This window comes from Lupinus angustifolius, chromosome LG09 (assembly GCF_001865875.1).
Source record: "Lupinus angustifolius cultivar Tanjil chromosome LG09, LupAngTanjil_v1.0, whole genome shotgun sequence".
Taxonomy (NCBI): domain Eukaryota; kingdom Viridiplantae; phylum Streptophyta; class Magnoliopsida; order Fabales; family Fabaceae; genus Lupinus; species Lupinus angustifolius.
In genome coordinates this window covers 8,714,201-8,730,676 of record NC_032017.1, presented here as the reverse complement: position 1 = coordinate 8,730,676, position 16,476 = coordinate 8,714,201, and the positions used below count along the sequence as shown (strand labels likewise).

At 29.1% G+C, this 16,476-nt stretch overlaps 2 protein-coding genes across 3 annotated transcripts; both read right to left on the bottom strand.

Annotated features, from left to right (window-relative positions):
• On the bottom strand, positions 1-1,163 carry LOC109356226. Its single transcript, XM_019599557.1, has 2 exons — positions 868-1,163; positions 1-778 (listed from the first exon to the last, which is right to left on the bottom strand). Exons 1-2 carry the CDS (start codon positions 1,161-1,163, stop codon positions 1-3), a joined length of 1,074 nt encoding a protein of 357 aa, XP_019455102.1.
• LOC109355904 (aquaporin NIP6-1-like) lies at positions 2,026-7,798 on the bottom strand. Of its 2 annotated transcripts, XM_019599180.1 has the most exons (6): positions 7,470-7,798; positions 6,580-6,804; positions 5,355-5,549; positions 3,320-3,381; positions 2,368-2,579; positions 2,026-2,193 (listed from the first exon to the last, which is right to left on the bottom strand). In XM_019599180.1, exons 1-5 carry the CDS (start codon positions 7,707-7,709, stop codon positions 2,372-2,374), a joined length of 930 nt encoding a protein of 309 aa, XP_019454725.1. In that variant the 5' UTR covers positions 7,710-7,798; the 3' UTR covers positions 2,026-2,193; positions 2,368-2,371. The 2 variants fall into 2 exon arrangements, with proteins under 2 accessions (XP_019454725.1, XP_019454724.1); XM_019599179.1 differs by having other exon boundaries at positions 2,026-2,579.

Here is a 16,476-nt window from a genome sequence, read left to right as displayed (position 1 = left end):
CTATCCATAAAGACGATGACTATTATAAGAAATGCAACTAGATGGATTCCAAACCCATTCCAAAAAGGAGAAAGAAAACCCTTTGAATCGAGCACTAAGAAGATTCCATGAATGAAGGTTAATAATGAACATTACCTCATCAAGATGAAAAGAAGACTCATCAAAGATAATTTTGTTTCTAACTAACCACAAGGACCAAATAGTGACAAACCAAATGGTCATCCATTGTTGATGAAAATTTTTCGCCTCCCCGAACAAGTGCCAATGAGATAGAAAATTGCTTCCGGTACTACTAGGCAGAATAGAATAGATGCCGAACAAGGAGTAAAGTTTCTGCCATACACTATAAGACAACGAGCACGTGAAGAACAAATGATCAGAAGATTCTTCTAACTCACCACAAAAGGCACATAGAGTCGAGGGAAGAGATCCTATATTGCCACGTCTAGCCAAATTCATCCGAGTAGGCACACCTCCCACGAAAAGTCTCCACGCAAAACATTTCAACTTGGATGGGACCATGGAAGTCCATAATCTCTTATAATGCAGATAATTATCATTCCTGACCTCATTTTGAAGTACCTTGTATGCATTACGAACCGAGTAGGTACCATTCTTATCGTTGACCCAAAGCCACCCATCCTCATTGCCATGGACGAGACTCACCTCCTCCACTTTATTAAGAAGAACATTTACCTCATCTTGCTCCCATAGAAATAAAGACATTCGCCAATTCAGAAGCCAACACCAAACCCCATTCCTCCATTCACCCATAGAGCTAATGCAAGCATCTTTATTCAAAGTAACCTGAAACAATCTTTTCCCCCAACCCAAATATCCCTCCAACATAAAGTAGATTGCCCAGACCCAACTCTCCTCTGAACACCCTCATTAAACCAACCCTTGTTAAAACCATTATCTCTATTACACAGACACCCTAAATCTCTCCACCACGACGACCCCTTCTTGAAGCACTCAACATCAACAAGCCCACCCCTAACCACCGCCTCGACTCCGTATATAGACCTCAACACTTTCACCCACAAAGACTCACTCGAAGAGAGCATACGCCACCTCCATTTACCTAAAAGAGCCAAATTGAACAGGCCTAAATTTTTTACCCCAAACCCCCTTCCTCTTTTGACCTGCACACCTCTTTCCATCTCACCCAGTGGATACCTTTATTCACCTCACCTCTACCCCAAAGAAATCTTCTCTGGATTCTTTCTAACTCGTGAATGATAGAAACAGGGGCCTTAAAAAAGGAGAAATAATAGATCGGTAAGGAAGACAATACCGACTTTAAGAGTGTTACTCGACCTCCAAAGGAAAGAAGCTTTTGTTGTCAACAAGAGAGATTTCTTTTAAAAGTATCAATAACCGGAGACCAAGTAGACAGCCTTTTCGGATTAGCACCAACCAGATTTCAAATAAGATCAACAACCGACATTGATATATAAAGATATTAGGAGTTGTCGAAACTGTATCACGGGTGTAATTGTTGTTGCATTCACAACAAATGCCCATTGTCTAAAACATCAAGGTTAAATGCCCATTGTGTGATTCCATCCTAGTATCCGAATCGGTCAAAAACCGGCCAACTTATAGGGCCACAACCCATCACCGAGCGAATAAGATCTAACTTAAGTGGCTATGTTGGTCACACCCAATGATTGGCTTAACTGAATGATAGGATGACATTGATAAGCGATAAGACATGACCTCGTTAACACCGACACAACCATAAACCTATGCTACTAGACTAATATGTTTCCAAAACAGTGCAAATATTATTTCAGAGCTGAACATGTCATCTGAACATTGTGTACTACAGCAGCCTAGATAGGCAAAATTGTTTTTAAATCCTTAGTATTAGACTCTTCTAGGATCTCATCTTCTATGGTCCCTCTTCTTTATGCTATGATGCCATAATAAATTTGAGAAGTTACAAATGCTTCCATATCTATACGTACTTGTCAAACAACTTTATCCTAACAAATGACACAACCTAATCTGAACACAACATAGAATTAATATTATCAACTTGTAACAACTAAAACAAAATAGTTTATATACTATTTCAATATCCAATTCCTAATATATTACACATCATTTATCCATTATTTATTATCACTTTATCCACTATTACATTATGTCACATCCTTTGACCTTATTGATGATGACCTTGGTGATGTTGGGACAAGGATATATTGTTTCCCAATTCGTCCCAAAGTTTGTTCCGAACCAATTAAAATATGATAGTTAAAAAAAATTAAATATTTATAACTTTTTCTATTTTTACTTTATTTTGATTAGTTCGAGACAGACTTGTGGACGTGCTTGAGACAACAGATCCTTGTCGGCGATGTTGTCACCTTCTAAAGCTCCCAGGATTTGAAGGGACTTTTGCATGAATGTTTTGATCTTCATCTGGAAGTTTGACTGCAGTATATGCAGCAGCACCACCAAGAGCACCAAGAATAGGAGCAATGAGATAAACCCATATGGCTTTATAGTTGTTTGTGGCAATTGCTGGGCCAAGTGTCCTTACTGGGTTCATTGAACCCCCTGTTGATGGCCTGTTATATATCAAGGGAAGTGTTAGATATAGGTACTTATCACATTCTATCTAAGTTTGTTGGGTGGAAATCATGAGATATTGGAGTGAACACTTGTTTCTCTTTAATTCCTTGTAGAGGAAATTTTTTCCTCCTTGTGTCTACTTAAAGGTACATATATTAATAATCAACCATATAATAGGACCTCATCTCATTTTCTTATGGTCTATCTGTGAGTTGTGTTTGGTAGGAGAATAAAGAGAAAAAACTTTGGAGTTATTTTATAAGAATATTTCTTGACTTTCAATCAGTTTCCTTCTATCTATTATTATCTAAAAATCAACCCTAAATGGACTTCTATGATAATGTCAATTTGCGAATTTTTTGCAGGATAATAAAACGAAAATAAATACATTAGATATAAAATATAGTTGTGAGATGAATTTTTTTCATTCAATCTCTTCTTACACAATTCTATCGAGTTGAATTTTGTAAGAGAATAAAGAGAAATTGATGACTTTAAAGCCATCTTACAAGAATATTTTATGTCTTTCAATAATTTCCCTTCTACATATAATATCATCTAAAAACAAATTCATAAACAAACCTCTATGATAATAGTCCATTTGTGAGTGTTAAATATACATATGAAATAACTTTTTTTCTTCAATCATTCCCTTCCTACACAATTCTCTCCTATTAAAATTAATTATATTAGTAAAATTATGTAACTTTTTTGAGTAGTGTGAATAGGGACATACCCAGCAATGAGTATATTGAGCATCACAGTGGCCCCCACCGCGATTCCCGCAAGCTCTCCAACCTGTGCTCCAATAAATAACAACTGGATTTATCATATACATTTTTTCATTATAAACTACTATCTACACATTTTATATACTAATATATAATATAATATTAAAGGTATATCCATCTTTGTTATATTAAATAAGGGTAATACTATTTTTATCAAACTATGGTTATTATAATATTGTTGCAACTTGCAAGTTCACAAATCCCATAGATTTTTTTAAGGCACAGATACAGCACTATCTCACTGCAAAACATATTCATGTTGACAATGGTCGCAAATGAACAAAACACATGTGAATCTTAATATTATTATTACTTTGGAGGTATTTTTTTTGTTAATGCTTTTAATAGAAGACTGTTTATATAAAATGATAAAAGAGATCACTAATATATCTCTTTATAATTGTATGTATCTCTAGAAAGTAGAAACTATCAAGCTGAAAATGTGTTGAGTATCCAAGTATTAACTAAGAAGTCACACATTGAGCAAAAATGGATAAGTTAAAAAACATATAAGTGGATGAACTCATAGACCTAATGCCTTAAGGTTTTGGGTCAAGATGTGGTGTCAATTCCACTTATATGTTTCTTTTACTTAATCCATTAAGGAATGTTGTAACCCGATGAAGATCTCCCAACAAAATGAGCATTATTTCAAAATGATTTTTTTTATAAACCAAGATTACTCAATTTAATAAACAAATAAGGATTCGATATAACTAATAATATGAGCATGCAAAATAAATATTATGCCGAAGAACCCAAAAACACATTCACAATTGATAATTAACTATTTATTCCTACATATATTTTAAATAGAATAAATACACATAAATACTTCACCAAACAAAAATCAAATTGAATATAAGATAATATGATCATAAAGTTATCAAGTTAATTTCATTCCGACAATATAAAAGATGAACTTTTTTCTGTATTTAAATTTCAAATGCTTTATTTTAGGTACATGCACGAACCATACAAGTTTGATAAATCTAGGATGTGAGGCAACGTGAAATTTCTCAATTTTCATTGACTCATGTTCTTTGAAACCGGAAACTATAATAATATAATACCACCTTTCATGTGGGTGATATATAATACATCAATCATAGTACTAAATGCACCAAAGTGTCCTAAACAATAATGTCCTTAATTATAGTTTATATCATTATGCCCCATCAATATTAGTAAAACATTTATTCTTATCTCTCTATATGCCTTTCACTCTCTCATTAGCCTTTGACAATTGTCAATCTACAAAATCATCCATCTTTTTCATACTTTTCAATAAAAATTTGATCGAATACTTAATATACTATAGTTTTTAATAGTGATAAGGAAGAGTTGATCTAGTAATATAAAATCAGTTGTATTCCTTGAACGCAATATTTGTGAGAAGGAATATTCTTGTGTATTGAAAGAGATTGATAGGGAATGAAAATTGGTTCATAATTTCCACCCGACAAATATTGTAGGAATTTTTGGCCGACGAGGTGATCCCCCATTAAGCATTATAAAATAATATTTGAGACTCAAATGTTTAAAAATATGCACTATATAGTAAACACATACAATTAATGCTCTTAAGCCTAATTAAATTGTAACCCTAGCTTTGATTCAAGCACACTCATTAGTTAAGGGCAATGACTAGGAAACTATTTAGAAATTTTGGAGTTATTAGTTGCCAAAATTGACAAACCGGCCTAGTCGAAAACGTGGCAGAATGGTGGCCATGAGCTTTGTAGTGTGAGAAGCTCGACCGCGACGATTGAACGATATTGAGAAGATTTTATGTGTGTCGTCTCGTCCATATTTAGAGCAGGCAAGATATAGTATTTAATATCTTTTTATATACAGACATGTTTATACTTATCATAGTTTATGTGATCATTATATGAATAAAATGGATAAGACGATCCAAATTACCAAAATCGAGAATAGCTTTAGTTTAAAAAAAGTGGTATAGAGTAAGATACTCACGGCTCTAGTGTCGGTGGCAACTGCAGTAACAACGAACATGAGATTAAAGCTGATAATGAACTCTAATGCAAAAGCTTGGCCATTTCCAACTGTAGAAACTGTAACTCCACCATTCATGAAGGGATGATATATCCATTTGAGTGCAAATGATGCACATATAGATGCCAAAACTTGTGCACCAATATACGTAGGCACCTACAATAATATTCAAATATACTCTTAGAAAATAAAGAGAAAAAATGTATATACTAACTTGTATAAGAATTTTATATACTATTATTGTATCTATTATTCATATTTAATTATATATAATTGACTCTTCAAATAAAGTAATACAATTGAATAATAAATGATACATTGACAATGTATAAATTTTTATAGTATAATACATAGATATTACACTTAATCATTTTCATACATAACTTTTGTAAACTATAGTAGCAACATGATATCTAACAATAATTTCTTATTCTAAATTGATCATGACAATGTATCATGTTACTTTTGATTGAGATTAATCATGCACCATGTGATAATTTCATTATTTTTCGTACTTATTGTATTATCACTCATCAAAATACTTGTCCTTTGAAAAATCATAACACAGTAATGCTATTTATACATTAATGACACCAAATTTGATATTTTTCATTTTGAAAAAAGAAAGACTAACTGAAATCATAAGAAAGAGAAGTATGAGATTCTTTTTTTGAATGGAGATCCTCTATAAAAAAAATATATTTTTTGTCTCTAGTGAAATTTTAGTTAATAACATAAAAATAATAATTTTTATTTTTATAACTTTTAAGTGTCATCTTTTTATTGGATAGTAACATAGATGAGGACAACTCATCTTCAGTCCTTCTTTCTTTTAGACATAGATCACCTCTCCCCATTCATATCTTAGTCCAATGAAAAAGATTTACGTAATTAGAAAAATTCTAAAACCATAAAACAACTTTTTATATTACTTGGAGAAAGCACGAAAACACCTAGTTCATGTTCCTTTCTTTTTCTCAAAATGGATTTGTATCAAAACTTTGGTATCTTTACTGTATATGAAAATAATGCTAGATGATAGGTGATTATTAAAAGAGATATATGATGTAAAAGTGACTTCAGATGAGTGAAGGAATGGCATGCATATATAATATATATATATATATATATATATTGAGAAGGGAATTATATAAATTAAATTGCAAAAGCTTAATTTGTTAATTACATTTTTCCAAGGGAAGTGGTTCAATGCAGCAAAGGAAATGGTAACAGCAGGGTTGAGATGAGCACCAGAGATGTGTCCAGTGGAGAGGATTATGACCATAACAGCAAGACCAGTAGTTGCAGCACATCCAATTAAACTCTCTGACCCATTTGTTTTTTGGTTCACTATAGCTGCTGCTGTTCCAGCAAACATGAGTATGAATGTTCCTATAAACTCAGCTCCTACCTTCATTTTTGAAATCAACCCATTAACATTAACATATCATGCAAAAATGGGTCACCATTGTTTTTCAATTTCCTCACACAAAAAATGGTCTTTTTGTTCTTCATTTTGCTTGAAAAATAAACAAGCTTAGCTTATTAATGTGTATTATTGTTAGTGTAGACAATAGCAAGATGGAGGATGAGTTTCATACACAAAATGATGGTATTTGATTCTTCATATATTGCTAGAAAAACAAGGTTAGCTTAATTACAATGGAAAAGTTGGAAACATGGTGCAATACTTTTTATCTTGGTATACTTATATTAAAGAATTTTTATAGATGGAGAAAAAAACATAAATATGCTAAATTATAAAAATAAAGTTTTGTGCACATTATGAATTTGATCTAAGCTATAACTTAGACTTGGTTTTTGACAAAAAACAGCCCCAAATTCGATAGTTCAAATTGATGTTATAACCTGAAAACTTATATTTTTTAGCTTTTAAAAAGATCTTCTTTTGTATTGAGTTAGCACCTCTTGTATTGATTTTAATGTAATTTTTAAAAATGCTCAAACCAACTATAAAAATAACATAACTCTTTATTATGTATGTATTTCTATGTTGGAAATATTACAATATCATTTGATACAAATTTGCTTAGTTAATGTTTGTATAGTAAGTACCTTTCTTGCAAGAGGAATAGGAGGGGGAATCAAAGAGCAAGAGACTTTAGGTAATGCACCATCTTCTAAGGTCCAATCTTGAACACTACTAAAACATTTACAACTATTGAGGAGTGACTTCCTAGAAATACCATTAATATGATTTCTCTCAGACCTAAACCCACCAAAAAGAGGAGCACCAGGAGTTCCTGGTGTGGCTGGTGTTGAAGGCACTGATGGGATTTCCTCATTGTCTTGCATCTCCCTCAAACCAAGTAGATCAAGAAGAAGAAAAATGAGTGAAGAAAGAGAAAAAAATGGGTCTTGAGATTGGTGTTACAACTTGTCACCTTGTGAATGGTTTATAAGAGTGCTTAAACTATGAGGTTTATATAGGACTATAGGAGTTTGTGTAGTTGACTTAGAGAATCCCAATGGAAGAGAGACAAAATGAAATTGGAGAAAAAAAATGTATGTGATGATAGTGTAAGAACTTTTTATATTTTTTTGTAAGTATATTTTCTTATTTTTTAAGTAAAGAACTAATCTCTTTTGTGCTTATGGTTGCCCCTCCTAACAAATGACATTCTCAAGGATCGAATCATGGGTATTAAGGGACTAATATAATTTTTTATATTTTTTGAACAGTATCACATTAAGGAACTATCTCTTTTAGAGTTCGTGACTGCCCCTTCTAACAAATGTCGTTTTTAGGGATCGAATCTTTGACCTTTTTATATTGTTATTATATAATTAATTATGATTGACTCTTAAATAAAATAAAATTATTACAATTAATGATGAATGATATATATTCGTGTATAAGATAATGCATAAATATTATATTACATTACAAAGAATATAAGAAAAGGAGAGGTAGTTGTGTTTTGAATAAGGAACTTTCCTATGGAAAGAGGCTTTAAACATTAGAGACATCAACCATGCCTTTTCCATATCTACCATTAAGTCATTAACATTGTGCAATTCATTTTTTATTACAAAAAATATTATCTCATTTCAATTTCTATCTGTACTTCTTTTTTACATATATTTTATAATCATCCATTGAAAGATACTCTTACTTTGAAAGTAGATATAATAGATTATCAATGTTATGGAAAGAAAGAGATATAAGATTACTACTTTTGTTTTTTTCTTCTTACAATTTTCCTTTTCTTGTTGGCCATCCTTTTTCTTTGTGCTTCATTCACTTGTGTAAGAGGGACACTCCCTCAGTCAATTTAAGTGCGTGTGTCTCAGCAAATGGACTTGCAGGATCATCTATATATCTCACAAAACTACAATGATTCAATTGATAGTTGCACACAGATAAAGTTATATATATATATATATATATTTATTTATTTATTTATTTATTTATTTTGAGTAGATTCACTTACTCCAAAAGTTAGTTTTCTAAACTTACTCTTCATCCTAGCCATCAATTCTAGGGAAATCTAATGATTTGAATTACTGAGTAGAATTAAACCATTAGATATTCATAAAATTAATAGCTAGGATAAGGAGTAAGTTTAAAAAACTTACTCTTGGAGTAAGTAGATCCATACTTATGTCTATTATGTTAATATTATTAAGTTAAAAAATTAATGAATAATGTGATAAATATTTTTATTTATACTAGAAGTTAAAATAAAATGTGTTACTTGGTTATATAACATATTTTAGAAGTATAAACAAATATATTGATTGTATGTTTGATTTCGTAACAACAGTTTGTAGAAATTAAGTCACCTTAAAAAAAATTGTAATTTTAAATAAAAATCAGTTGATATAAACAATACAATTTAAATGAAAATCGGTTGGTATAATTAATATCATTATATGATTGATATAATTGATGTATCATACTAGTATAAGGAGACTATTAAGTGATTTTCTAAATGTGTATGCACTAAGCCATAATTACTATTCACTTACCAAATTTATCTTTCAACATTTTAAAAATTACATTAGTTATCTCAAATTAAATTCATATTATAGTTATTGTCTCACCTAATCTCTCACTCTACCTCACAATAAATAAAATATTGCATATTAAGTTATAAATAAAATATTAAAATAAATAAAAATTTGATTTTAAATTATCTGTGTATTTAATCATTTCAAGTAATAATTATTTAACTAATAAATAACTAAATAAATAATAAACAGATATTGTATTTACTTTTTACTCATTTTTTGAATATATGCTAATTACAAAACAAATTTTATGGAAAAACTCTAATTTAATAAGTTGTCTATATAACTACAAATTTTCACTTACTTTCACACTTATATACTCACGACTACCATCTACAAGCTACAAACTATGAGCAACGAACTAGTTATTCCGAACATACCCTAAATTTGCAAACAAATTATAGTATTCTTTTGTTATATTCCATATCATTTTAGCTTCTCTACTAATCTAAAAGGTGTCTATAGTTTGCTATTTAAACATCAAATCATATAGGGTATGACCCAAAAAAATGTCTTCAAGAAAAAAGCATGACAATAAGTGGCATACATAGATTCTTGTTTGTGATTTAAACATATGTGGTTGTCTTCCTTCCATAGCTACTTTTGACTCTCATATTGAATTATCATCAAAACCGTCTTAGATCACTCTATGGATGGTTGAGAGACTTACACAATAGCTTAATTGGATGAACATTACACAAAGCAAAATGTGATGGAAATATGGAATAAAAGTGAAACATGATGATGAGTATTTTTAATGGTGAGACGATGAGTGTGAATAGTTAAAAGGTATTGGACATAGTCAAGCTTTAAATACGGACAAGTATTAGATACAATCAAGTCTTGAATGCGGATAAGCATCGGACACGAGCTTTGGACACAGACAAGTGTTGTAGATGTTGATCTCATTGGAGGTGGATTCATTTGACGCATCTTTATAAGGCGGTTGATTTTAACGAACATGATTTTAAGACAAAAGTGTAACTTCACTTTTAACGCTATGTTGATTCTCACTCCATGTCTCCATCTTTTTTCAACCGCTTATGAACATTATGTGTTGCTCGTTTATTGAAGATGATAATCATGACTTATAAGGAGTGACAAAGAAGAAGAGATGAACATTAAAATCATTTCTTGGTGTACAATAAATATCAATAGAGCAATAACATTACAATGATGATGTAGTTTGACGATTTTTATTGTGAGAATATCATATATATATATATATATATATATATGAGGACGACTCGACTGATAATTTACTATTACAACAAAGGACAATGTCATAAACATCATAAAGAGAACAACTTAATATATCAATCAATCCAACAACATTTTATATTCTTGCAAAAAAAACTAATAATTCTTTAATTATTGCCTTCTTTTTATCTTTCACTACAAAAATGAAATTGGTGGCACAAGGGAGATAGTGTATGGTCTAGGAGAGTTACATTTAGTCATTCTATAGATTGTTCCACTCCGTGGTTTTTTATTTTTATCAAACAAATAATTTATTATTAGTAGTAGAAGGGGGATATATATAACTCATTAATATTTTGTAATAAAAAAAATACTTCAATTATGGAAGAAACCCAATTCAATAATTTAACTTTAATCGAGTACAAGAAATATGGAGCTTCCTCCTGCTTAAAAATAATCACATTACTTTGCATCTATAAATTGTGGGTTTCATAAATGAGCTTATTTGAATGACCATCAACCTAGAAGTTCATGTTAAATAAATAACTTAGATACTTATACTTTATAAGATAAGGATTATAGGATTTTTATACATAATTAACATATGAGAATAAAATATCTCCGCATACAAGAAGATAAGTTATCTCTTACTACTCAAATCATGACATGTTTCTTAGTTAATTACTTTCTATAAAAAAGTATTTTTAAAAGCTAAAAAATAATACACATATCATAATTTTAATAACCGAATAAGATAATTTATCTCCTAATATGATGAGATACAAAGAGTTTCAATTCATTCACTAAGTGGAATGTGAAAAAGATTAGTCACTAGCTTGCATAGAAGGAGGTAATTGAAAGAGACCCTCTAAAAAAATGAAGAGGCCATACAAAGAGAATGCAATGGATTTGGATGTTGAAAATTATTATTCACAATAATGAAAGTAAAAGGGTCAAAATGAATTGGTATTTTGTATCATTTTGTCCTCCACTTAGTCCACTCTACATCAAAGAAGTTAACTTACTTCAAATATAGAATTCTTCTTCCACAAGTCACACATTAGCTTTATTAATTAATTTGCACCATTCCTTTTTGTTCTATTTCTTTTTTCATGGCATCAATCATATACTCACTTTACTTTTGCTTGATTATATTTTAGAGTAATTATACATTTCAGTTTACATGTTTTTTGACCTTACTAGTTAGATCTATTAAAAATTGAAAATGGTTTCCAAAAATTTTAAATATGGGTTAGATTAATCATTTTTAGGATCAAATTAGTCTCTACCAAATATTGTTAAACATGCTAAAAATGACTAATTTGACCTATATTTGAAAATTTTGGGAACCATTTTAGGTTTTTCAATTTTTTGATAGACCAAATTGGTAATGTCAAAAAACATGATGGACTGAAATGAATATTTAGTCAATTTTATTTATTGGAACACAAATATTAGCATTTTTTTAGATTATCGCACAACTTTGGACTTCAAAAAAGTAATAATATCTACATACTAGGTACAATTGCTTTATGTTAGAAAAAAGAGAGAGAATTTCATGACGTAGCAAGTCTATTTTTATAACCCAAAAGTACTCGAAATGTGATTCCATCCTACATATTTGTAGTGCTAATAAAGTTAAGCTAAAAAAGGAAGAGAAAAACCTTCATATTTTATCATATATTTCAATATGGCCCATATAGAGCACTTATATTATTATAGCACATGCATTATTAGAAGGAAATTTCAATACCATTCCCTACCAATATATAATGATTTTATAGTATATGCTAGAAGACTACTTTTTCCACATTTGCATATGAGATGCAAAAACAAAAAAAGAAAAAGGATTGGTTCACATTACTCCATTCTAATTCCCTCGTTTTGTTCCTTATTAAATTGCTTGGAATTATATGACAAAGATGGAAGTTTAAGTAGCACTAATAGCTTGTTGTTGAAGTGCTTGAAACTTAAAAATGCTAAAGCAAATGTTGTGTATCAAACTAGTGTTGCACTACTAGTAGTAACAACTTTTTCTAGCAATGGTTTTATTTTATTTTTTTCATTTTAGAATCTCATCAATTCAGTTGTGGAAATATAATAGAGTTGTCAATTAAGTCCTTAATCTTTTTTTGTCACTAATTAACTTCTCAAAAATTATGGTTATAAAAAAATGTTGGTATAATGGAAGCGATTATTGGCTACAAACAATTAAACAAATGACATAAAGTAAATAGAAGAAAAAAGACAATATAATGTGTTAGCCGGGTTGACCCTACGCTCCTAAGAGTATTGAATTGATATCAATATATTATTAGAGAATAAATATTAGAAGCTCTATCATACCCACATGTTAAAGACCCATGATGTATTTCTAATTTGTATTTATAATTGGTACATATATATTGTGATAATGACTTAAGTTTAATATATAATATTGTTTTCTTTCCTCAATTCCATTACTAATTGTATGAGACTTCATATAATAAAATATGAATATAAAGTATCTCCTCGTACCAGGAGATAACTTATCTTTTTCAGTAAGTAAAAATATGACATGTGTACCGTTTAGTTTAGTTTTAGAAATATTTTTGTATAAAATGATTAAATAGGACACATGTCATAATTTTAGTAGTTAAAAGAGATAATTTATCTCCTTATATCATGATCTATTTTATTCTCATAAAATATTTCTAACATTCTAACAAAAAGTTCTTAGAAGATTAAGAATATTAAATTAAAAGGGTTTAATTATGTTGACTTAAGTCATTTAAATATGTCCATAAAAAGTCTTTAAAAAAGTAATAATATGATGACATTTTAAATTTTTTAAAGAACTACTCAGTTAAAAAGAAATTTTCTCAATAATTTATGTGGCCACATTACAATCTTTTAAAAATTGAATTGAATGTTTACTTTGTACCTTATTATTCTTCACAAAGAAAGAGCCATTTGTGTGAACAAAACAAAGAAAATAGATTATATATTATTCATCCATGAGAATAATTTGCTTGTGCACTATACTAGGAAAAAAACAATCAGCAACACTATGGCAGAGATTATTTATTATTTTGTATATTAATGAATCATCATAAGAGGGCGAAAAGATTTAATTATATAATTCTTGGAAAAAGTCATACTTGAATTTATATCGCATCTTTGTGCATATTATGGAGGGTCATGAATGGTTAAGTCACTTATTTTGTAATGATTAGTTATTATCATTCAAATTCAAAGGTTTTGAAGCTTTTCCTCTTTCCTTTTGTTTCCTTTTTGATAGAAAATTGGAAGATTCCAAATAAAGTGAGAGATGACTCATATTGGAAAAATCAATTAAATAAGAAAAGGCAGCACAAAGGAGATTTTTACAAGACAAAAAAAGAAAAAAAAATGGAGAGAATGATTAAGCTCTAAGTGAAGTTCATAGTGGTTTTGTTGGTAGGCATTTAATTAAACAAAACTTTGGTTAATTAAGATTAAGAATAGACTAAGAGCTAATGGGTTGTTGTATGTTGAAGCCTTCCCTAAATATGTACTTTGCTAATGACTAATTTAGTTGTATTTTGGTTGAGAAAAAGATGTATACACTAACAATGTAAGAGTTTTTTACACTATTAATGTTTTATCTACTATTCATTTTCAATTACATTTGATTTTTCATAAAAAGTAGTTCAAATGAAGGATGAATGATGTACTGATGGTGTATAATTCTTTACACTATCAGTACATCAATATTATACTCATTTTGGTTTGCACATTTATCATTTATCACCAGGGGAATCAATTACATATACAAAAAAAGCTATTGGTTTAGCCTATTTCGAAGATTTCTTTTTTTTTAATTGTGAGTAAACATTATGATCGATCTATGTAACTTACATTATTTAATAAAATTAAGGCTTATTTATTATAAGTGAATTATTTGAGATTTTAAGTGTTTATTAAGAATTATGCTGCACCAAGCTATAGTAGATGCTAATAGTGAGTTGAATGAGAGTGTACTAAAAAATGTAAAGTTTTTAAACTTTTTTATTTATAAAAAAAATAAGAAGTAAACAATATAAAGTTTTCTACTATATTATTGGATGATTTAATGCATATAATGGAGCTCCATTGGATGATTTATGAGCCAAACCTTTAATTTTAAATGTGTAATGGAGTTTCATTGAACATTTTTCAATGTATCAAATTCCATGGGTTTAGATAAGTCCTAGGGAGAGAAAAATGGTTGAAATATAAAAAGTTTGAACTATGATGTGAGGTTTATTTAAAAATATTTTGACTATAAAAAAATGTGGAAAATGTAGTTAGACCTCCTATTAGACAAACTTCAATGGATCCCAAAAACAAAGATGTTGAAAGAAGAAAATTAAAAAAGTTTTAAGTATAAAATAAATAAATATGACATTTTAGTTGGGATTTGAATAACTAAACTTGTGAGAATATTAATTCATTATTTCTATGAACTCATTTGGAGCCTAATAAGATCATAGAAATTATGGGTTAACTTTGACATTGTTTGAATCTTGTTATCAACATAAAGATTATATTGATGATTAATATGTAAGTACTTATATGCTTATGATCATGAGGTATATCTTAATCTTGGTGAGTATTTGGGATCCAACTCACATATTATAAAATATAGAGAATGATTAAAATGTGAACATTTCTTAATAAAAATTGTGTTACATTAATGATTAAGGTTAAAAGTTACTTAATAGTTCATAATCATTTAAAAATTTATGTACGGTTATATTCTAATCTTAACAATTCAAGTAAAATCCAATATTCATTATCATCATTCTCATTTCTCTAGATAATATATATTCTCAACCCGTCTTTATCCATAAAACTCATTGCAATGGATATAGCTTATGGATTATAGCATGTATCATGATAGTGTTATACGTGTACACACATATTTATAAATTTATTTGTAAGTGAATATTCTATATATTTAATTTTTATTCCTATAATGACAAACTTATTACATATATTATTATTTATGTAATAACTATTTAATATGACAACGAATAAACACAATCATGCCTACCCTACTCCATTGGTATGATGGTATCCCAACCTATATATGTGTGGCTAGACGTGTTGTATAACTTGTATCAAATGGGCTTATCTTTATTCTTATGTGCTTATTTATATAAGTGCCCATGTCCATCTATTTTAGGATGTTGATTTGATCTATATGAACTGGAGAAATTTTAATCGGATCATGCTAAATTTGATTAAGCTAGAATAATTTGGAAACTGAATAAGAAGGTTTTCCTCAAATAAAAATAAAATGGAATATTACTCTAATGTTTTGTATTATTCAAAGGTATATAATTATTAATTTTGCATGATTTTTAATCATATAAAAATTTGCATTTATATAATTATATATTTATAGATAATTATTAATTATATATAAAATCATTCAATCAAACTATGCGGTTTAACTATTAAACCAATTAAACCTAAAACGAAATCTATTTCGATTTGAAGTTCGACCCCAGTTTCACAATATTGCAACAAATATGGAAGCCACTTAACATGCAAGTGGCAGTTCATTAGGTTTTTGGTTGATCTCATTTCAAAACCATGTCATACTAGAAATACCTGTTAAAACGAAAGAAGCTAGGAAGTGAACTAGATAGTTCACTTAAAATAAAAATAAAATGTAATACTACTCTAATGTTTTGTTTTATTTAAAAGCCCAAAAAATAAAGAGGTAGTGCTTCAATATAATTATATATGATTACTAATTATATAAATTTTACATTTATATATAATTATATATGAAATCACCTTATTAGACGGCATGATTTAACCGTTTAAACCTAATACG